General features: G+C 42.5%; 1 protein-coding gene across 3 annotated transcripts in view; it reads left to right on the top strand.

Moving 5' to 3' along the window:
- The window catches only part of smurf1 (SMAD specific E3 ubiquitin protein ligase 1), a 140,137-nt gene extending 118,201 nt beyond the window's left edge, over window positions 1-21,936 (top strand). Inside the window, exons 11-18 of one of the 3 annotated variants that reach the window (XM_060943046.1) lie at window positions 5,817-5,920; window positions 6,120-6,234; window positions 6,409-6,587; window positions 13,097-13,234; window positions 15,712-15,832; window positions 15,949-16,150; window positions 19,023-19,098; window positions 19,184-21,936. In XM_060943046.1, the coding sequence (XP_060799029.1) occupies window positions 5,817-5,920; window positions 6,120-6,234; window positions 6,409-6,587; window positions 13,097-13,234; window positions 15,712-15,832; window positions 15,949-16,150; window positions 19,023-19,098; window positions 19,184-19,283 (1,035 nt within the window). In that variant the 3' untranslated portion in view covers window positions 19,284-21,936. Of the gene's footprint in view, window positions 1-5,816; window positions 5,921-6,119; window positions 6,235-6,408; window positions 6,588-13,096; window positions 13,235-15,711; window positions 15,833-15,948; window positions 16,151-19,013; window positions 19,099-19,183 lie in introns of all 3 variants that reach the window. The other 2 variants (XM_060943045.1, XM_060943047.1) reach the window with 2 other exon arrangements.
- Window positions 21,937-22,248: the final 312 nt, after the last annotated feature.

Below are 22,248 nucleotides of genomic sequence, written 5' to 3'. Positions count from 1 at the left end.
AAAAGAAACTGACTGGGGTGTCTTATTTCAGAGTGTTTGGGTTGGTAGGCTCCAGATACCCAAATAGGTGTGAACAAGCTCAAGCAAAGTGAGTTTTTCATAATATGACCCCTTTAAGACCTTTACAACACAAAAATGTGATGCGAAAAATTAACGTGTGAAATTTTCTCACACACAGTCCAATGCGAATTTTTGAATCTGTTTCGTGCTCATTTCACACTGGTTTCATGCCAGTAGTGTCTTGAGTGAATGATGGAATCGTCTAGTCGTGATAAAGGCATAATTATAGATGCTGTCAAGAAAGAGGAAGTATTAGGCCACACCCCTTGCTGGAACAGACACGACAAGGGAGAGTTTCACAATCTCATTCAAGAAATGAAGCTGAGAGACAGGATGTTGGGAAATGAGATTAATGAGCTACATTTTGCCAGCTTTTTCTGTTTGTCGTTCTTTTATGTGGTATCAGGAGAACCCTCGTTTTTGGTCATGTAATCATTTCCATATGCGAAATTTTGCAACAAACAAAATGGATTTATTTTTTCATAAAAACTAATAAGCATGATTTTGTGCCAATATTTCATCTGAGAAATCAAACTTGTTCTACAAAGGACTTCATGATTTTGAGAAACTTGGTGAAATTATCTTTAAGTAGACAATGTGGATGATGTTCTAAACCAAACTGGCTCTGTGATGTTCACGGGGCAGACGGACGTGTATCACTACAGTAAAGTTTAACTCGTATATTAATCCAGTTTCAGTTCAGTTTTATCAAACTGTGAAGAAATGGTCTAGAAATTTAGGGAGAAAAAGCTTCAAATAGGTAGCAGATATTTCTACAAAAGGAATATGAACATAATTTAAAGAAAGTAATAATAAATGTACATTTAATAATTATTCCCCGAGGGCGGCGTGAATATCAGTGATTATTATACACACAGGCCACTTTTTCCATGGAATAAAAACATGTATTCCATTCCCTTCTAGTGGGTTTATTGATGGCATGCAATATTATCATATCGCTTATCCTCCATGTATTACGCCACTCTCCCCAATGGAGAATGAGCGTGCAATATTGCTATAATATTGCACATTGTCAAGACAACATGACCTCACACGTCAGAGCTCATGCAAAGATCCAATGACAAAACTCCTTCTTATAAATTTTCACCCCATTTTTGTTTCCGGTTGAGAGTACGTTGTGCACATTTTGGCTGCCGCTTCTCACCGGAGCGTTTTTTTTTTTCTTTTTCCTGTGTGTTTGTGTAGTTTGATGTTTGTTTGAGTGTTTTGTCCGCCAGTTGTGGTGTAGCTCCGGACCCAGTTTTGGGCGTCGGTTCCCTCCAGGCCTTGGTTCGCTGTGGGTGATGCCTGTGCTCCCAGCTATGGTCTGCAGTGAGCTCGTTGCTCATTTTAACATCGTGGTTGTCCAGCGCTCTGTGCTTTAGTGCTTGGCTTGATCTTCTGAGCGATCTTGCTCGGTGACATTGCGGCGGCTGTGCAGGTGGTTTGGGACATACCAGCGCTCTGCGTGGCGGTACTTCTGTGCTTGCTTTGTGGATCCATGGCGTGGTGTTCCGAGCGATGTTGCTGGCGGCATCATGGTGGCTGTGCTGGCAGTGTGGGATTTGTTTTCGTGCGCCTTTTGGTGGGACTGTGGCTGCTACACCACTGGAATGATATCCTGACCCCTATTTGGTGGACTTTTTCTTTTTTTTTCCCCTGCCTATAATTGTAAAACGACCTTGGGTTTTGAGAAAGGCACTATATAAATTGAACCTATTATTATTATTATTATTATTATTAATAAAACTTTTCTGCTGCACATGCACACAATCATTTCTTTGTCAACCAGGAAAGAGAGAAGATCTAGTGCTCTTGGTTTAAGAACTAATTAAATAAACTGAAAACTGAAACTAAAGACGCACTGAACACCTGAAAGGATACCAAAACTTCATTATATATTCTTCACGCATATTTACAAGAGAAAAACATATCAACGGACATCGAAAAACTGAAAAAGAGAAATGTCGGAGATATAAAGCTTCTGCGCTAGCGAGTGACTGCGACAGTTTGTAAACAAACATGGCCGCGAGGTTTGCTTCATTAAAAGCGGAAGATTTTGAGAGAATTTTGGCTGCCGGGTCGCTTTGTTTTGCGGAGCTGTCGATGTTGATTTTAAAAGTAACTCAGTAAATGATACGGGGAAAAAAATAAAATATTCGGCTTGACTGTGCTAGCATTGGCCTGCACTAACACTACACCAGCTAGAAGGTAACTGGACTGCCGCGTGAACAGCACAGAGTTGCAGGTAAGCTTGCTTTGGCCTTCAAGAATGCTGATATGAATGTGTTTATATCTCCTCTCATCTCATTATCTCTAGCCGCTTTATCCTGTTCTACAGGGTCGCAGGCAAGCTGGAGCCTATCCCAGCTGACTACGGGCGAAAGGCGGGGTACACCCTGGACAAGTCGCCAGGTCATCACAGGGCTGACACATAGACACAGACAACCATTCACACTCACATTCACACCTACGGTCAATTTAGAGTCACCAGTTAACTTAACCTGCATGTCTTTGGACTGTGGAGGAAACCGGAGCACCCGGAGGAAACCCACGCGGACACGGGGAGAACATGCAAACTCCACACAGAAAGGCCCTCGTCGGCCACGGGGCTCGAACCCAGACCTTCTTGCTGTGAGGCGACGGCGCTAACCACTACACCACCATGCCACCTATGTGTGTATATAATAATAATAATATTATTATTATTATTGGCTGGCTTTTTTTTCGTGGTATATCAGAATCAGAAACACTTTATTGCCAGGTATGTGGGCACACACGAGGAAACGCATCAGATATTTGATTCAGCTAGCATGATGTTAAACTCATCTTTAACTCGTTCAATATCATGCTAGCTGAATGGAATATATCTGATATACCACTTAAAGCCAGCCAATATTATTATTATACATGCACATTATTCATATCCATGTTCTCGAAGGCCAACGCTAGCTTACCCTCAAGTTGGTGCTGTTAGCGCGGCAGTGAAGTCACCTACAGCTGCTGTAGCGTTCATTAGCGCAGCAGTGAAATGACCCTCTTGCCACTGTAGCGTTCATCAGTAGCACAGGCTAACAACCGAGAAACTAAGACTTCTGTCCCAAGACTCTTCTTCCACGCACACTCGCCACAGCATTTTCCACTCAGACTTAAGTATTCATTTCCCGATGTAATTTACTGAGTTACTTTTAAAATCAACATCAACAGCTGCACAAAATGTAGCGACCTGGCAGGCAAAATTCTCTCAAAATCTTCCGCTTTTAATGAAGCAAACCTTGCGGCCATGTTTGTTTACAAACTGTCAGTCACTCACTAGCACAGAAGGTTTACATCTCCGACGTGTCGCTCTTCCAGTTTTTCAATGTCCGTTGGTATGTTTTTCTCTTGTAAATATGCGTGAAGAATATATAATGAAGTTCTGGTAGCCTTTCGGGTGTTCAGCGCGTCTTTAGTTTCAGTTTATTCATTTAGTGCTTAAACCTAGCACTGGATCTTCTCTCTTTCCCAGTCGACAAAGAAATGATTGTGCGCATGCACAGCAGAAAAATTTTGTCATTGGATCTTCGCATGAGCTCTGATGTGTGATTTGTTGTCTTGACAACGTGCAATATTATAACAATATTGCATGCTCATTCTCCATTGGGGAGAGTGGCGTAATACATGTAGGATAAGCGATATGATAATATTGCATGCCAACAATTAACCCACTAGAAGGGAATAGAATACATTTATGTTATTTACCAGCTTAAGGTCGGTCCGTATGGTGAAATACCGTATCGCCTGAGGCCAGTATTCAAGGCCGAGGTCACGGTATTTCACCATACGGACCGACCTTAAGCTGGTAAATAATATATTTATTTTTTTCTTTACCAAATTCTAACAGAAAACAAGAGCGCCCGAAAGGGAAAACCGAGCCGAGCCGCCATTTTGAATCCTCATTCACGGCTGTAATGCAAATGGCTTCCTCCTCGGTATACGAGTGCACTTCCATGGCAGGACAAAAACTACATTTTGCCGCCTATGTAGTCCCCTATTTATACAAATAGGAGTCATTCAGGATTCAGCCATGTTTTTGCTTGGTGTTAGCAAGTTAGAGGTTTTTAGCTTTCTCCTGAAATGTTTTCTTTTATTTCTTCTTCCTCAGGGTAGTAAAACTCGCTTTCGCTGTGAACACTGTCGTTATCGCTATCCATGCTGTAAAATTAATGCTGTTCTCCTGAGAAATGCTGGCAAAAATTTATAAGATTTTTGATAATCTTATAAATAAATCTTATTAAAAAAAAGATAAATGTTGACAAAAAATGCTACTATGTTTGTTGTTGTTGTGAACGAGCGAGTCACCAGAGGTCCGTAACCGGTGTCCGTATCATAGGATATGGACCCGCTCGCCAGCCAATCAGAGCGCAGGATTTGGACCGTGAAAAAAATAAATGTTTTTATTCCATGGAAAAAGTGGCCTGTGTGTATAATAATTCCTGATATTTCACTGAGCCTGAGGTGGATAATTGTTTTACAGGTGGTTTATTTTAAAAAATTGTATAAAAAAAAAAAATTTATTTCATACTTCAAAAGCAGGATGGAAATGTAATAAAGGCGCACACAGACTTGTCACTTATCTACGCCGACTCACGTAAAATATTTTGTTTTGAAATCGATAAAATAAATCACAATTCCGCCTTACCTTTTGAATAGTTTTAGACCAAACTTCGTAGCATCTTTAGTACTTTTAGAAACAGCATTTTCTTTCAGCATTTGTAATTCTTCCTCACTTCCAGTGACAAGGCGATCAGCTTCCATTTTGCCGAGAAATAGTCTGAATCTTTCAGCCAATCACCATGCGCAATTTTCGTTAATCATCTGTGTATTTATACTAACACTGCATATAAACTGTATGCATGGATGATAGAAACTTCTGCACCACTATAAAGCCTTTTTGCTCAAAGGAAAAAAAAAATCTCGCTTAAGGGCCCGTTTACACGAGGACGCTGTCAGGTAAAAACGACTAAATATTTTATCGGAAGTGCCTTTCGTCTACACGGGGACGGCGTTTCCGAGGCTGAAAAACGGAAAAAATTGAAAACGCCTTCCAGAGTGGATAAGTTAAAAACAGCCCCCGTTGCATATCCGTCTAAACTACCCAATACGCGAAACTCTGCTTGGATCTGCTCACGTCGGGTACGCGTTTACGTCATACATATGTCATATACTGCACATGCCAGCCCGGGAAGTTAGAAAGTAAGTAAAAAAGTAAGAGCATGTCTGATTACATCGAGCCAACGGACCTTCAAGCTGCTCTGGCAGCTTTAATAAACGTCCAGGAGTCCTTCGAACATCTATACCGAATCTGCACATATACCGTTAATGAACAGAGGCGGGTATAGTATGCTCTTACTTTTTTACTTATTTTCTTTCTTACCATAGCCAGAGTAGTCAAAGTTTTCGCGGCGCAGATGTGCAGATCAGACAAGACGGAAGACGTTGCGCATGCGTGCAGACATAGCGGAGGTCTTTCACAGCACCACCTAGCCGCCTGGCATGCACATCCAATTGAATTCCACACATTTATGCATCACCGTATAGACGCAGATTTCCTCCTTGACAACGGTCGTGTAGACGTGGAAAAAAGTGAGAACGAAAACGGACTTTTGCGTTTTTGTTTCAGACCGTCCCCGTGTAAAGTGGGCCTAAATCTGAAGTTGTTGTGGCTGCTGGCATTGAGGGGCGCTGTTGTAAATGCAGTGCTGTGTATCCTACAGGAGTCTTACCGTCAGATCATGAAGATGAGGCCGAAGGACCTGAAGAAGAGGCTAATGGTTAAATTCCGTGGAGAAGAGGGCTTAGATTATGGTGGCGTGGCAAGGTGAGACCTGCTTTCTCTCTCTCCCATTCTTTACTTTTTCCTAAAAGATTCCTGTACACAGACCGGTCATGCCTGTATAAGTTACTGTACGTACATGTACTGTGTTGGAGATTGCAGCGTATCTCCGATTAGGATGTTGGATTTGACTACAAAAACTTTGGTTCATCAGTGGCGCTTGAATTCCTGTCTCTTCCTCCAGGGAGTGGTTGTACCTCCTATGTCACGAGATGCTTAACCCATACTACGGCCTGTTCCAGTACTCCACAGATAACATCTACACACTGCAGATCAACCCCGATTCGTCCATCAACCCTGTGAGTTGTGAAACCTCTTGTGGCAGTTGTTGTTCTCCTGAACGTTGCTGACTCTTTATAAATCATTGTTTTTCGAGAGAATGTTCAGCAAATAAAAAGTCAGCTCTCTGGTATTCCCAGCATATGGTCATCATGTGTTTGAGTCTGGCACGAAGTCTTTCGTCTGTGTTTCAGGATCATTTATCGTACTTCCACTTTGTGGGGAGGATCATGGGCCTTGCTGTGTTTCATGGGCACTACATAAACGGAGGCTTCACGCTGCCCTTCTACAAGCAGCTCCTGGGGAAACCCATCCAGCTTTCTGACCTGGAGACTGTAGACCCCGAGCTCCACAAGAGCCTCGTCTGGATTCTGTAAGAGACGCAACTATTTGGATTCATTAATCAAGCCCAGTGTTTATAACATGATCACATGTCGGCTGTTTCTAGGTGTTGTAATATGAGAGATCGCATACCAATGGTGCAGTACAGGTCACTGATTAAAGAAAGAATGATTACACCCTTGATTTTTGTTAGTCTCCGCCCTTTCTGCACTTTAAGGGGTGTGTCGTGAGTAAGAGGACAAGTGAGAAGGCGCGGTCATCAAAATCATCAATCATACTAGTAAAACAAGTAGGGTTTTTTTTTCTTCTTTCTTTCTTTTTTAAATGATGGCTAGTCACACAAGAATCACACTTGACCAGTAATAACTAGAAGAGCATTCGTAGAGCGCAGGCCTCCGCCAAGGACAATAGCCGCAGCGGTGTGAAATTTCCTCAGAAACGCGGAAAATCACGTCAAAATTCAACATTGTATTTCACATTAAAAAAATCAATTTCTGCATAAAATATTACTTTTTTTTTTTTTTTATTTAGTTTCTCCACTTGAAAATATCGCACAGCAAATGCAGTCATGGTTTGCCACGGAACTGTCCGGATTTTAAAACCAATAAACACTTCTGGTAGTTCCGGAGAAAGAAGCTGAAATTCGCCTCGACTCATCGCTGTCCCGCTACAACAGCGTGTGATGCGGAAGCTACGCAAGCATCGCTAATGGCAAACAGCGCGAGAGAGTGCGTCGGGAAGAAGAACGGAGCACGCAGGAGGACGCGCATGACACGCCTTTGTCTTTAACCAAGCAGAAGGGGACACATAAAATAAACAGAACCGAGCAGGGATTGTTTTCGGTCGCGCTTCTGTTGTCGGGTGGTTGTAACGGTGGTGGTGATGATGGTTTTGAGTAACGGCTTACACCATAGATCGTCATCTTCCAGGGCCACTAGCATGCCAAGGTGGATCTTTGGTGGGCAAAAGTTGGGAAGTGTGGAAAATATCATTTGTCATCAAAGATGGTGACAGTGTCAAAACATAGCCAATGTAGAAATACGACTCCGTATCACGGTCCACGTTCATAGGTACCAGTAATCCTCTGGGATACACATGGAGATGCGTAATTCTAATAGTTTTGGAAATCTTGTCCAGACAAAGTGGATGTGGTTGCAGATTTGCGTATCATAGAAGAGTCGACTCTTGTATGATATGCAAATCTGCAACCACATCCACTTTGTCTGTTATGTATTAGAATTATGCACCTCCATGTGTACCCCAGAGGATTATCGGTACTCATGAACATGGAGTGTGATATGGAGTTGTCGCATTTCTGCATTGCCTCTGTTTTGTCACTGTTGAACTTTACTGCCAGTTACTGCATTTTAAGATCTAGATTCAGATTCAGAATATTTATTGTCATTGTCACAAAAAAAAGAACAACGGAATTTCGTTTGGAGCATCCATACAGCAGAGTTGATAAAGTGCAAACCCATAAATAAATACATACCCCCCTAAGTAACCCATTGTAAGCATTTGACCCAGTATTACATCAGTACAACAAAAAGCAGCATAGCAAATAGCAGCATAAGTTCAAGTCATCAATTGCCGCTTTTCCGCTACTAACGTGGCTGAGTTGGGCTGAGCTGTGCGGTGCTGAGTTGGGCTGAGTCGAGCTGAGTGGGGCTGTTGGGGTTGCATTTCGACTACAACCGCGCTGAACCGTGCTGGCTGGAAGTGGGTGGACACATTGGGTGGAGTTAGCGAAAGTGGGTGGACGTCACGTGATGTCGTTAGGCGGCGCAAACAGTGACATCAGTGATCTTTTAAGCGGTAGTCTCACGACCCGGATAGTAAACAATAAACATGGAGGACATGGAGTCGTTAGTGTTGCTGGTCTTGGTGCTGTGGCTTGTTGTCACCAACAATGCCAACAGATACTGGCAAGAGCGTATAGATGAGGCGAGGCGCATAAGGCTTCAGAAATTCTCGTAATTCTTCTTCTTCCGGGTTTACGGTGTTTACAGATCCCAGCGTGCTCGCGGGGCGTGTGTGGGCATGTGAGGACACTCCTCCTCACCAATCAGTGCACAGGGGAGTGTCTCCTCACGCCCCTAGCCCCACTCGGCTCGGTTTGGCTCGCTTCAGCCTCACTCCAAAACCGTGCGAGTTTTGGGTGCTGAGTAGGGCTGAAGCGAGCTGAGTCGTGCTGCTCTGAGGTAGTCGAAACGCGAGCCGTGTCGGGCTGAAGTGAGCTGAAAAAGGGTAGTGGAAAAGGGCCATAAGTTGATAAAGTGCAGAGCAGGGACATTCAGACAGATACCTGAGTATTATGACATTGTATAAACAGTGCAAAAACCAGATCAGTGCCATTATAATGTTATAACGTTATTGTCTGGGGGGGGTCAGGGGAGAGAGAGTAGTGACAACTGCAACAGTGCAAACCAGTTCAATGATATTAATTGGTGGATGTGGTTGTGGATGTGACAGAGTTCAGTAGCCTCACAGCTGGTGGATACAGGCTATTGGCCAGTCTGGATGTTCTTTCTTCTACGGCTTTTATGAGCACAGACTTCCACCAAGGCCAAATGCCGTGTCTTGCGACGTTAGCAGAATTGAAGCTGAATTCGCGGATCCACCTGGTGACTCAGATCCACTCCGAAAATTTAATAGTTGCTTCCTTGGCCAATTTTACAGCCTTCCACCAAGTTTCATGGAAATCGGCTGGGTAGGTTTTGCACAGTCATGCTTAAAATCAGACAAACAAACCGCACCGAAAACATAACCACCTGGGTGGAGGAGGTAATAATAATAATAGCAGTAATAATGATAGCAACTGAAGGAGCTCATGAAGATTTATATGGGCTTATAGTTAGTGAATAGTAGTAACCTTTTTGCGTTATCTTTAGTAATAAAATAACAAAAATAATTGGCTCACTGATAGCTGATAGTATTTATTACATTGTCTGTCTATAAAAGTTGCAGTGATCAGCAGCCGAAGATTAAACAGAGAGCAGTGAGGTAGTCGGGAATTAATTTTTGACAGGGATAAGGAAATGTACTAAATAAAAGCACAGCACGATCTGTGTTATTACACTGGTAAGCAAGATGCTCTCGTGTCTTTTGGGTGGATGTCAGACGAAAGTAGGAGCAGTGACGAGATATGAGATTTGTTATTTAAGTCACGAACCCCACCAAAATGATTTAAATGAGATGCTTGTAAGAGCAGGGAGGTAACATTTTCTTATTAAACCAGATCTGGAAATGGTTTTGTGCTTGGCAGGACATCATGTCAATTCTGATTCATGCCATAGCAGCTGGTAAACAATAACAAAATACAATTAAAGAAACTAAGGGGATGTGTTTGTTTTCTGTCTGAGGGAATCGTAATGTCAACCTTTAGAACGCAGTTGCTGCACAAAGTACGTTATTTGATACTGAATAATATTTTTTTCCGCAGTAATTTTGCTGTAATGACGTCCATGAAACTAAAATCCATCCAAAATTCCACGTTTGTGCAACAGCTTGGGGAAGAACCACATGTGTGGTGTGATACCGTAGGTGTCCACGAATGTTTGGTCATATAGTGTATGACGATCAATATATTCGTATTCTGCATTATTATTATTTATTAGCATTAATCACACCATGAGTTCAACTTAACTTTCACAGCGCTCGTATTTCATACCCCATGCGTCCGCTTGTGCTGGTTGTACAAACTTGTCACGCAGCTGTTGCAGAGAAGTCCTCAAGTTAGCCTGAGCTTTAAAATGTAGGCAATACACAGCCCTGTTGGGCTGTCAGCAAGAGCCTGAGGTATAAAAACAGAGTAGGAGACACCGTTCACTTTGTCCGTTCATAATTTTTTGTTGCATATACCATATATACAAGGGTACTTTAAAAAGTTCTCAGCCTCACCCAGAAACAAAGGGCGTGACTCCTATTTTAGGACGTAACTGTATAGTAAAGCGCTGTCCACAAAAACGCAAAAGAAAGAAGCGATCAAAGAAAAAAAGGAGAGGAACGCTTCGAGCTGGCGTGATGTTGCTCCAGGACAATGCGCCCGTCCACACAGCACCGGTGGCAGCGGCAGAAGCACCCAACTCACCCGACCTGGCACCGTCTGACCTCTGTTTGGTTCCCAAACTAAAATCTCACTCGCGTGGTTGCCGTTTTCAGAGTAATGATGAAGTCTTCCATGCTGTTGAGGAGCATCTGGAGGGTCAAGATGTGAAGAAGTGAAGCTTGAACATCGGTGGACCAAGTGTATAGAAGTTAAAGGAGATTAGTGTACGTCAGAAATGATGCAAGAACAATCTTCCTCCTGTGATGTTGGAGCCACATTTTGGAATCTTGAAGTTGATCTAAAAACCTGCAAGGATTTAAATTACATTATTAAATTGCGTCGTTATAATTTTAAGTTATGAAATGTTTTAATTTACTTATTTTGATCTAGCCTACAGGTCTCGTACTTACCTGTTATGTGAGACGCGAACACGTAGCTCCTCCTCAGACATGCGTCACGAAGGCGCCGGTGTTAATTAGTTGGTTTGATCTGGTATACGGCAGGCTAGATGGCGGAGAGGAAACGGTTTTCCAACCGCATAAGTATTTACTTTATTGTTTAGTACCACTTTTGTTTTATAGGCTTTGTTTCATTTCTGAAAAGTCAACCGGCTTGTTGATGGAATAAATGTACAGCTTATGATTTCATTTCAACCGTCCGTGCGTGCTCCATCTGGAAAGTGTGTCGGAAGACTCCCCGTCACGTGGCTTTAGGAAAGTTTTGGATTAAAATAGCCACTACAGACGTATTCTGGGCGAGGCCGAGAACTTTTTGAAGTGCCATCGTAGCACGTTTGTTGTAATAAATCTGTAATGACCGTTAAAAGCAGCACTAACCTAACAGCTTGCATGGACGTATTATCATTTTCAGCACGCAATTCACACTTCATTTCAGGTTTTAATTAGGGTTGTCAAAATAACACAATTTCGATTCAGAAGAGAAAAAAAAAAACACATGTCCAAAAAAGAACGCAGAGGAATCGCACCCTGTGATGCCCTTTGACCCCATACATCACTGTGTACAGGACAATTTGAGCATAAATACAACCGTCCACAGCAGCTTTGTGAACATCATGGAAGCAGATGACAAAACTCATCCCAATGAGTGGAAAATTTACATTTAACAAATGCCCAGGTGGAGCTGTTCTCGATACGAGCAGCGTTCTGTGCAATTTCTGCAGTCAGGAATTTTCATAGCATCGGTGGTGTTCACATCTAAAATATCACCTCTGTACAAATCGCTTAGCAGCGAGCTCAGACCTTAGCCCCTGATGCTGCCGTGAGCAAGCAGTTTAGTCAAGTCACGCTCAGACAGGCGTTCAGACACAAACTGAGCAAGTCTGAATGGATTGAAACGGACTGTCGGCCTATTTCGGGGGTTAATAGGGTCAGTGTTCTGAATGTATGGGAAACAGGAAAGATGTGGACCTTTTAAAGTTTATACTCTCTGTTCTCATTGACGTCTATTATCATCTACCAAAATCCATTTGAATTAAAAGTTTTAAATGCTTCTCATGGTACACGTTGATTGAGTTTAGATTAATTAAACACAAAGTATGTAATTAATTAGAGTGCTACACAGCCCTAAATTTAATCCAAATTATTTATTTATTTATTTATTTATTTAAAATGTGTGGAATGGTGTAAGTGCTCCTTAAAGCTAGACGGCCTTTCCATTTCATAAAATCAATGAAATTTAGTTCCCTCTGAAATTTGGTCGTTGTGATGTATGTTTATTTCTGTAATATCTCACAAAATATCAGGCCATTCTGTGGCTGGGAAGTTATTTAATTTGAGGGGATTCCCGAGCAAATAACGTGCATTAAATCGCTCGCTTCGCGCAGTCAAGCAGACAGAGGAAGTCCGTATGCGCATGCGCAGGTTTGCCTTTGACCGTGCACTGCCGCATCATTCTGTCGCTAAACGAACAGCTGATCACACCGAGGTGCTCGCTGACCACCAATATTTATTAATTTGGTCCTGCGTTTCCTTTCCTTTGCAACATAACGTCTTTTCTTCTCGCTTTCCGTTACTGTAGTCGGTCTTTCACGTTTCATTCGCACACTCACGTCCTCCATTTTCCTCTCCTGTTTCAAATTAGTATCCCACAATGCCTTGCACGACCAGGGAAAGCCCACCACGTGATGCATGATGTAGTATCTTGAATCGGGTCATGGTGAAGCAGGAAAAAATAGCGGAGAATTTAGAGCCACGTGGCTCTAAATTCATTAATTGTTCTGTTTATTTAAAAAAAGCTAATAAAATTGGAAGTCTGTGATTCGAATTCAGTAGCTTTCGGTCCACTAAACAAAAATAACTGGGTGTCAGGGAAAATTCTTTTTATGACCGCCACTTGAAAAATCTGAAAGGCAGTCTAGCTTTAAAAGTCCAGTCCTTCTGTTCTAAAGCTTACATGTCACTCTTCTCTGAAAAACAATCAGTGGTTTTTAAGGAAATTCCTCACTGTCTGTCTATTTTTCATTTATTTTGCAGAGAAAATGACATCACATCTGTTCTGGATCATACTTTCTGCGTAGAACACAACGCTTTCGGCAAATTCCTCCAGCATGAGCTTAAGCCCAACGGCAGAAACATCCCAGTGACGGAGGAGAATAAAAGGGAGTATGTGAGGTACGACAGAAATGCAGACCTAACTAGCAGTAATACTCTCCGCCCCAGGCTCTGGTGATGTGCGTTCAAGAAATATTTTACCAGGAGGCATGTCTTCACATAACAGATCTTACATACTTTCTGAATCTCGGCCGTTTCCAGAGATTTCTCCTGTTCTTGCTTCATGGACTTCCGTGTCCTTCCTGTTACTTTTACCTGCAAGTGTTTTAAAAAGGTAAAAGGGCCCCCCCCTCCTCCTGTAATGCATCGTCTTCTCTTTACACACACAAACCCTCCTGATGTTTGCTCAGGAATTGGACTAGGCCGAGGTCGTGTCCTGGTTTTACTGATTTCTCAAAAAGTGTATGCATGTAAGGGAGTTCTGTCAGGAGCCAGCAGAGGGCAGTAGTGTTCAGACTGTCATGTATGTAAGGGAGTTCTGGAGAGTTTGGCAGAGTTCAAACCGTCCTCTGGTTTCTCCTCCTCTCTCCCACATACTCACTGTCAGCATGATGGTGTGACCCTGGTCTTTTTTTATCCCCCCGCTCCAAAGGAGGGGAGGAGTACTGGTGTACCTCTGTCCGTATTTCCGTCCGTCCAAAACACCCTTTTTCTCAGCAACCACAAATCACAGTCACTTGGTACGGAGCTTCAGCTTGGAGTTCTGTACGGTGTGTACTGTTTTCAGGTCTGTCGCACATCGACTTCCTGTTTACCAACTGAATGTATTTCTGAAAAACACAGGGTGGATTTACAACATTTTTGTAAGACTTTTCTCAGCAACTACAAATCACAACTGCTTGATATTTGGTACCGAGCTTCAGCTTGGGGTTCTATACCGTGTGTACGGTTTTCAGGTCTGTCGCACATCGACTTCCTGTTTACCAACTACCGTATTGGCCCGAATATAAGACGACCCTGAATGTAAGACGACCCCCCCTTTTCCAAGTTCATCTTTGGGGAAAAAGTTTTTTGAAGACCAAATGTTCATTCATATAAAGCGTATTTATTTCAAAATTCTGTTTAAAATTAGAGGCTTTTGTTTTTCACATTTAAATAGAGGTCATTTCAGTCTCATTTCCGTGAACACTTTTCATAGAAGTAAAAAAAGAGGCTAAACTGCAGGCTTCTAGACAAGCCAAATTAAAACATTTAAATTGCATTAATTCAACAAATTTGTCAGGTTTAGATTGAAAGTTCATAAACTTCAGAATGTCAATGCATTAACTTCCCATAGCCTACGGGTATATGGAATAAATTTGCAGAACAGTGCAAATGCTTTAAACAATGCATTAAACAATACATTAAGGTTTACAATAATAAACAACTGAAACAATGGAAAGGGTAGTTTGCTAAATTACAGCTACTCAGCACAGAGATCCTCAGCCTCACTTTGCTCACTCTCACTGTCCTCACTTTCGTTTTTGGCGGCATTTTGTCTAGTCCGCGAATTTAAGACGACCCCCCCTTTTTAAGAGCTATTTTTTACAACAAAAACACCGTCTTATATTCGAGCCAATACGGTAAATGTATTTACGAAACATATAGAGTGGATTTTGACTCCATTTCAAGAAGCAAAATGCTCTTTCAAAATGGCAGTTTACCAGGATGCTATTTGAAATCCCTGGGGAGAGACACTGCTCTTTACTTCATCTCATTATCTCTAGCCGCTTTATCCTGTTCTACAGGGTTGCAGGCAAGCTGGAGCCTATCCCAGCTGACTACGGGCGAAAGGCGGGGTACACCCTGGACAAGTCGCCAGGTCATCACAGGGCTGACACACAGACACAGACAACCATTCACACTCACATTCACACCTACGGTCAATTTAGAGTCACCAGTTAACCTAACCTGCATGTCTTTGGACTGTGGGGGAAACCGGAGCACCCGGAGGAAACCCACGCGGACACGGAGAGAACATGCAAACTCCACACAGAAAGGCCCTCGTCGTTGGGGGCGTCGTGGCTCAGGTGGTTAAGGCGCCATACCATGAATGCGGGCGACCCGGGTTCGATTCCGGCCCGAGGTCATTTCCCGATCCCTTCCCGTGTCTCTCTCCCGTTCATTTCCTGTCTCTACACTGTCCTATCCAATAAAGGTGCAAAAAGCCCAAAAAAATATCTTTAAAAAAAAAAAAAAGAAAGGCCCTCGTCGGCCACGGGGCTCGAACCCGGACCTTCTTGCTGTGAGGCGACAGCGCTAACCACTACACCACCGTGCCGCCCTGCTCTTTACTTACTTGTTTCAATTATTTGTTGAAGTCAACATTCATAATAAGTGTCCTATTCCTTCAAATGCTTGCATTCTGATATAAGCGAGAGCAGGGGGATACGTAAGTGAGCAGTAGCTCAGAGTTGATCTTATTGAGTCTTTTTTCAGATATGAGAAGTGAACGATTCACAAGTTGTTCACCGATGGCCCTGGTTTACGTTTGACTGTTTCTCTTTCCACGCCGCAAACACAAAGATGTGATCTGGTGATTATATTTATTTTTTTAGGCTCTACGTGAACTGGAGGTTCATGCGAGGCATTGAGGCCCAGTTCCTCGCTCTGCAGAAGGGCTTCAATGAGCTCATCCCACAGCACCTCCTCAAACCTTTTGACCACAAGGAACTCGAGGTACTCCAACTCTGAGAAATAATTCGTACGTTTAGATCATTGATGGTAAACGGAGTGTTTGTAGCAGTTCAACTAGTTTAAGCCTGCTACTTCACACTGTGTGTGTGTGTGTGCAGCTAATCATCGGGGGACTTGGGAAGATTGATTTGAACGACTGGAAGGCCAATACGCGGCTAAAGCACTGTGTGGCTGACAGTAACATCGTCAAGTGGTTTTGGCAAGCGGTGGAATCATTCGATGAGGAGAGGAGGGGAAGACTGCTCCAGTTCGTCACCGGCTCCACACGCGTCCCTCTTCAAGGCTTTAAAGCACTGCAAGGTGGCTAACAGATGAGCCGTGCACACATCACACAACTGATGTCTTTACGTTATAAAATGACACGTAGATGTTTGCGTACAGCTCGATCAGTTGATTCAATTCAGGAGATCGAAATCATTTCTCGCTTTCCGATTAGATCAGCATTGGTCATGTGATGTGAAAACGATGGCATTTCAGTTTCTACATTCCAAGAGTTCTCCTTCAGGGTAAAGTTGTGTTGAGTCGTGAGCTTTCCTGTTGTCAGTAACACAGCCGACGCTGCTCGTCCCTACCAGATATCTTTAAGACTGCGATCTCCGACTGAGTCTGAGCAACCTGGCAAGTGTAGCATAGTGTGAACAGGTTATCTGGCGGGCAGGTTTCAGTAAGAATTGACCATTATGGGGTTAGTCGAGTTGTAGATTGTTTCAATTCTGTGCCATTCTGTATAGTTCAGCGCGGTAGACGTGACGGAAATCTGTGAATCACGTTGCGAATTAGAATCATTTAATTTACTCCGACTCTTCTGACCAGCACGTAGTGTTTGAGTCGAGTTTCATATTTCAGTTTCCTCCTTTTTTTTTTTTTTAAATCTCAGCTTGGTCTTTTAATATAAATTCATTCACTCAGTAATATCCCGACTAGCTGCTCAGGATTTTAAAGCGTCCTAAAACAGTTTCGCATCAACAGACGTGCGTTCTAAAAATCGGCCATTTTCAAAGCTGTAGTAAAACTGCAGGTTGCTGTGTCTTAAAAAGCTTTCGAAACTAACAGTAGCTTTGTGTTATTCTCGAGTTTCACATGGACGTAAATACTCCGGTAATTATTCGGCTTTATTATTACGCAAGATAACTTCTCAAAACAAGACACCCTGAAGGGAAGAGCACATTTTCATTGCACTTATTTGCAGGAACTAATAAAATAAAACAAAGCCTGCGTTCACCAAATGTGTGTTTTGCACCAGCAGCATCTGGTTTCTTTATAAACCCTATGAAGTTCAGCGCTGACTGCGTCAACATCATCTATCGGCTGCTCCCGTTCGAGGTTGCAACATGTATTTGATTTGGCACATGTTTTGACACTGGCTGCCCTTCCTGACGCAACCCTCCCTAATCTATCCGGGCTGGGGACTGGCACTCAGTATGCACTGGCTTGTGTAACCCCAGTGGCTGGGTATTTTACCTCATCTGCATGTCTTTGTACTGTGGGAGGAAACCCACACAGGCCGTGAGGTTCCACTCCAGAACCTTCTTGCTGTGAGGTGACGGTGTTATCCACTGCGCCACCGTACCACCAAACGCTGCGCTCAGGCCTCTTCCTGTTGAACGTAGTTTGGATCATGGCTGAGTTCTTCAGTAGGCAAGTTTCTATTAACCTGCTTAACGCACAATTTAAAATTTAAGTCATGGAAACGTAGATTTTTGAAAAATCCCTCAAATATCAAAGTTTTTCGCTCACATGAGGGTTTTTTTTGTGCCATTCGATAAAGCGATAATCGCAAAATTGAAACAGAAAACCTTTTCCACATGACATGAAGAGTAAATGGAAACACTACCTTTCTGGAGCGCTCTAGATTTAACGCAGGAGAAGAAAACTCAGGTTTAAAGCTAGACGGCCTTTCGATTTCATAAAATCAGTGAAATTTAGTTCCCTCTGAAATTTGGTCGTTGTGATATATGTTTATTTCTGTAATATTTCACAAAATATCAGGCCATTCTGTGGCTGGGAAGTTATTTAATTTGAGAGGATTCCCGAGCAAATAGTGTGCATTAAATCGCTCGCTTCGCGCAGTCAAGCAGACAGAGGAAGTCCGTATGCGCATGCGCAGGTTTGCCTTTGACCGTGCACTGCCGTGCCGCATTATTCCGTCACTAAACGAACAGCTGATCACACCGAGGTGCTCGCTGACCGCCGATATTTATTAGTCCGGTCCTGCGCTTCCTTTCCTTCGCAACATAGCGTCTTTTCTTCTCGCTTTCCGTTACTGTAGTCGGTCTTTCACGTTTCATTTGCACACTCACGTCCTCCATTTTTCTCTCCTGTTTCAAATTTGTTTCCCCACAACGCCTTGTGCGACCGGGGAAAGCCCACCACGTGATGCATGATGTAGTATCTCGAATCGGGTCATGGTGAAGCAGGAAAAAATAGCGGAGAATTTAGGGTCACGTGGCGCTAAATTCATTTCATTAATTGTTCTATTTTTTAAAAAACTAATAAAATTGGAAGACTGTGATTCGAATTCAGTAGCTTTCGGTCCACTAAACAAAAATAATCGGGTGTCAGGGAAAATTCTTTTTATGACCTCCACTTGAAAAATCTGAAAGGCAGTCTAGCTTTAATCACAGAACATCGCTCAGTGGAAACACAGACCAATTGTGTTTTTATTGAATTTTTACAGTCTCGCTTCTGTTTTGTGAAACGCTGCAACGTCTCTCCCAGCAACCAATCGGAATCAAGGAAAGCGCAGGACTTAGGATATTGACACAGCTATCATCCAGACGCAGTTCTTGCACCAGTCGATGATCCGTCCCACCTGCTTTCTTGCACTGTTTGTCTGACACCTCCAGACTCTTCTTTTCGAAGGTGTATCACATCCCATGTCGAGAGCTGTTTGCCGAAGCCAGGACGCCATTTCTTTCCGTCTTTTAACGAACTTTGCGAAAGTAAACAGAGACTTGATGTTCACAATGAAGGAATGCAGACGTGCTAGAGGTTTTCTGTAACCTAGCAACAGTAAAAGTGCTCGAGAGAGAAGCGCTCTGTGGGTGCTGCCAGCGCAAAACACACACACCAGGTGAAAGAACACGGGCAATAATGCTCAAGACGTGCTGTTTGATCTGTAATCAGAAGGAGAACAGTGATAACTAGAATGTATGTTTGTAAGGTTCTACAGGTTCTGCAGGACCAAGGCTCTTTACTATCCATTTGATTGATGCCAATACGGATAATTTGCCCAAAGCCCATACATGGTAAGGCATGAAGCAGAATGAATTGCCTGATCTAAGCTTGAAGGAGGATTAGTTTACTGACATGACTGATGTTTCTGTCTTCCAGCTTCAACCGCATCGACATCCCGCCTTACGAGTCGTACGAGAAGCTCTACGAGAAGCTCCTGACTGCCGTCGAGGAGACATGTGGCTTTGCTGTGGAGTGAACGGTTTCGTCCAGCCAGCGTCCACTAACCCGTCTAACAGCCCCTTCAGCCCCACTTCCTCTTCTCCCTCACTCTTCCTCAGGGTGGACAGAAAGGTGCCTCCCTGCAGGCTCGAGCAAAAGGCCGTCTGCTCCTGTCCCAGGAGCGCAGAGAGGAGAGCCGCTACACAGGGCCACAAACGCGCGACACACACACACACACACACACACACACACATTTTATATATATATATATATATATATATATATATATATATATATATATATATATATATATACATACACACACACACACACACACGCACCATTTCCAGGCTGCTCAAGGATTATTTATTTCCGTTATGTGAATCAAATGGCTTTAATTTGCCTTGTGATGATGACCGGTACTAGAACAGAGAGATTTTTTCTTTCTTTCTCTCCCCCTCCCCAGTTTCTCGTATCGTTGAAATGATGGATTACGGTTTTACACCTGATTTGAAATTCAGCCGATTTTGCATCACGTAGTCACAAAAGCACACAGACGTTTTCGACTAAACTGATCAGGATGCTTTCTGCTCCTTTAAATTTGTCTTGCAATATTTTGTCCTTTCTGAGCCCGTGGACTTCCACAGCGGTTGTATTTTAATCTCGGAGATCTTTACTGCGATCCGACGGACGGACAGAAGGATTCGTTTTTGTACTCGACTTGAAATCAGTGATATGTACAGACAGCACCCCTGTTTTCTTTTTGCATCTTATACAGTGACGGTGTACATTTCACTGATGAGCATCTCTTATGCTGTCCATCAGCATTCTTCATATTTTTTTTTTCTTTTCCCCCCATTGAACGCTTGTTATATGAAACTAAAAGTTGTGTGTGTGGGGGGGGGGTGTTCTCCCCCCCCCCTTGTTCCTCTCTCCCCCCAAAGAATGCTTGCCGTGTCTTGGACCTTTTGGGACCATTTTATGAAATGGCTGTTGTGTGTGTGTGTGTGTGTGTGTTCACGAACAGAAGCACATCTCTTATAGCTCACGGATCACGTACAGTACACAGCCTCACAAAGCCCTTGGACATTTTGTCAAATGATGTAACTTTCCATAAAATAAGCCAGTATTCGTAATGACTCATTTTAAGTAAATTCTTAACTTTGCACATTGCACAAAGGTTATATATTTTTGTCCTTTTTTGTTTTTATTTAATTTTTTTTAAGCATTTCTTCTGATTTCCTTTTTTAGACGTAAATGATGCCATGCACAAAATATCAGTTTACAGAAGCGGTTTATATTTCAGATGTCTCCCTCAGAACTAGCAGATCTGCGTTCCTTTTCCATTGCATACATGGCCGACTTGTAAACAGTGTGGTATTTGGAATCGCAAACGTCTCACTGAAGGTTGTGTTAGTCCTAAAGTGTATTTGGATAATGTTGATTGTTTTAGCATTAACTGTTTGTGACTAAACGGTTCCCTGCGAGACTTCTTTCTTTGTGCGTCTCCAAACCAGCGTCTCGTCCATGGCACTTTCACTAGAACATACCGTAACAATCACAATCATCCCTCATTTTCAGAGAGAGAGAGAGAGATGTGTCCTGTAGAGCAAAGCCAGTGATTTAGAAAGCTCTAGTAAAATCCTCACAAATCTGTCTCTCCAGTGTGACTTGGTTCATGTGCTACGTAGCTTTTGTTATTACTTTTAGGTTTTACCTTGGCGTTAGGTCAGGAGGGTCCAGTCTTATCCACCAAAGGGCCCGTCTCGCCACAAGTTTTAATTCAAGTTAAACAATAGGAACAGGATGTGTTTGTGTCGAGTTGAATCAAAGAAAGCCTGGTGGATAAACTCAGTGTTGTGTAATATCCCTGTATTGCGTTAAAGGATTAACAGCATTGAAAGGTGTAAGATTTCATCACCAGTCAATTGTCTGGAAACTCGAAATAAAAATGAGCCAACTACTTTTTTTTTTTTAAACTTGTGTGCTCTGCAACCACTTGGTCTTATTATTATTAATAAACGAGTTATTTATTACTATGTAATGTCCTTTTACGTATTGCTGCTATTATCATTATTCCCATTTTTTTCCACAAAAAGCTGTACACTACTCTCTTTATTTTAATGTATGAATCAAAGTATTTAAACCTGCTGCTAATTCAGAGAAGCCTGTCTATTGGCCTGGATCGAGTTAGCGTCGCATTGATGTAGGCTGGGCCCCGGCGGTCATGTTCATATTTGTGATATATGCAATAAAATGACACCTTTATATTCCGTCTTAACGTCGTTTCCCCCCCCCTTACGCGCACCAGACTGGGGACAGTGTATGTGTGAACTGAGTGGTTTGGTTTTTTTCTTCCTCCCAGATGACATGAGTGCTGATCCTTCATTAAACTTGGATAAACACAAAAGAGATGGAAATGAATGTCGTGCAAGACAGAATGACTCGTGAGTGTTGTTTGAGGATGACCGTCGACGTTGCCTGCTAGTTGCGTTTGTTTTTTAAAAACCACTTTTCCAAATTATGTGACCAATATTATTATTATTATTATTATTATTATGTACAATTATTAGGTCCTGAGTGTCATTTGTTTATTGGATGCAAGATTAATGTAACTTACAATGTACTAAACATTTCTGAAACTTATTCCATGTAAATAAGATTATATTAAAGAAACAACCTTGAAAATACTTCAGCTTTGTTCGTCTTTGTGACTGACCTTCAGTGCTCATTTCCATATTTGTGAATCAGGTGGTCAGATACACTGTACTACACACATACTGTACTTTCATTCATTTTCACACCAAAGCAGTTTTTAGGTACAACTATGTACAGTGGGGCAAAAAAGTATTTAGTCAGCCACCAATTGTGCAAGTTCTCCCACTTAAAAAGATGAGAGAGGCCTGTAATTTTCATCATAGGTATACCTCAACTATGAGAGACAGAATGGGGGGAAAGAATCCAGGAAATCACATTGTAGGATTTTTAATGAATTAATTGGT

The sequence above is a fragment of the Neoarius graeffei genome, chromosome 16, assembly GCF_027579695.1.
Source record: "Neoarius graeffei isolate fNeoGra1 chromosome 16, fNeoGra1.pri, whole genome shotgun sequence".
Lineage (NCBI taxonomy): Eukaryota > Metazoa > Chordata > Actinopteri > Siluriformes > Ariidae > Neoarius > Neoarius graeffei.
The sequence above is the reverse complement of the archived record's forward strand: the minus strand, read 5'-3'. Positions and strand labels throughout refer to the sequence as shown.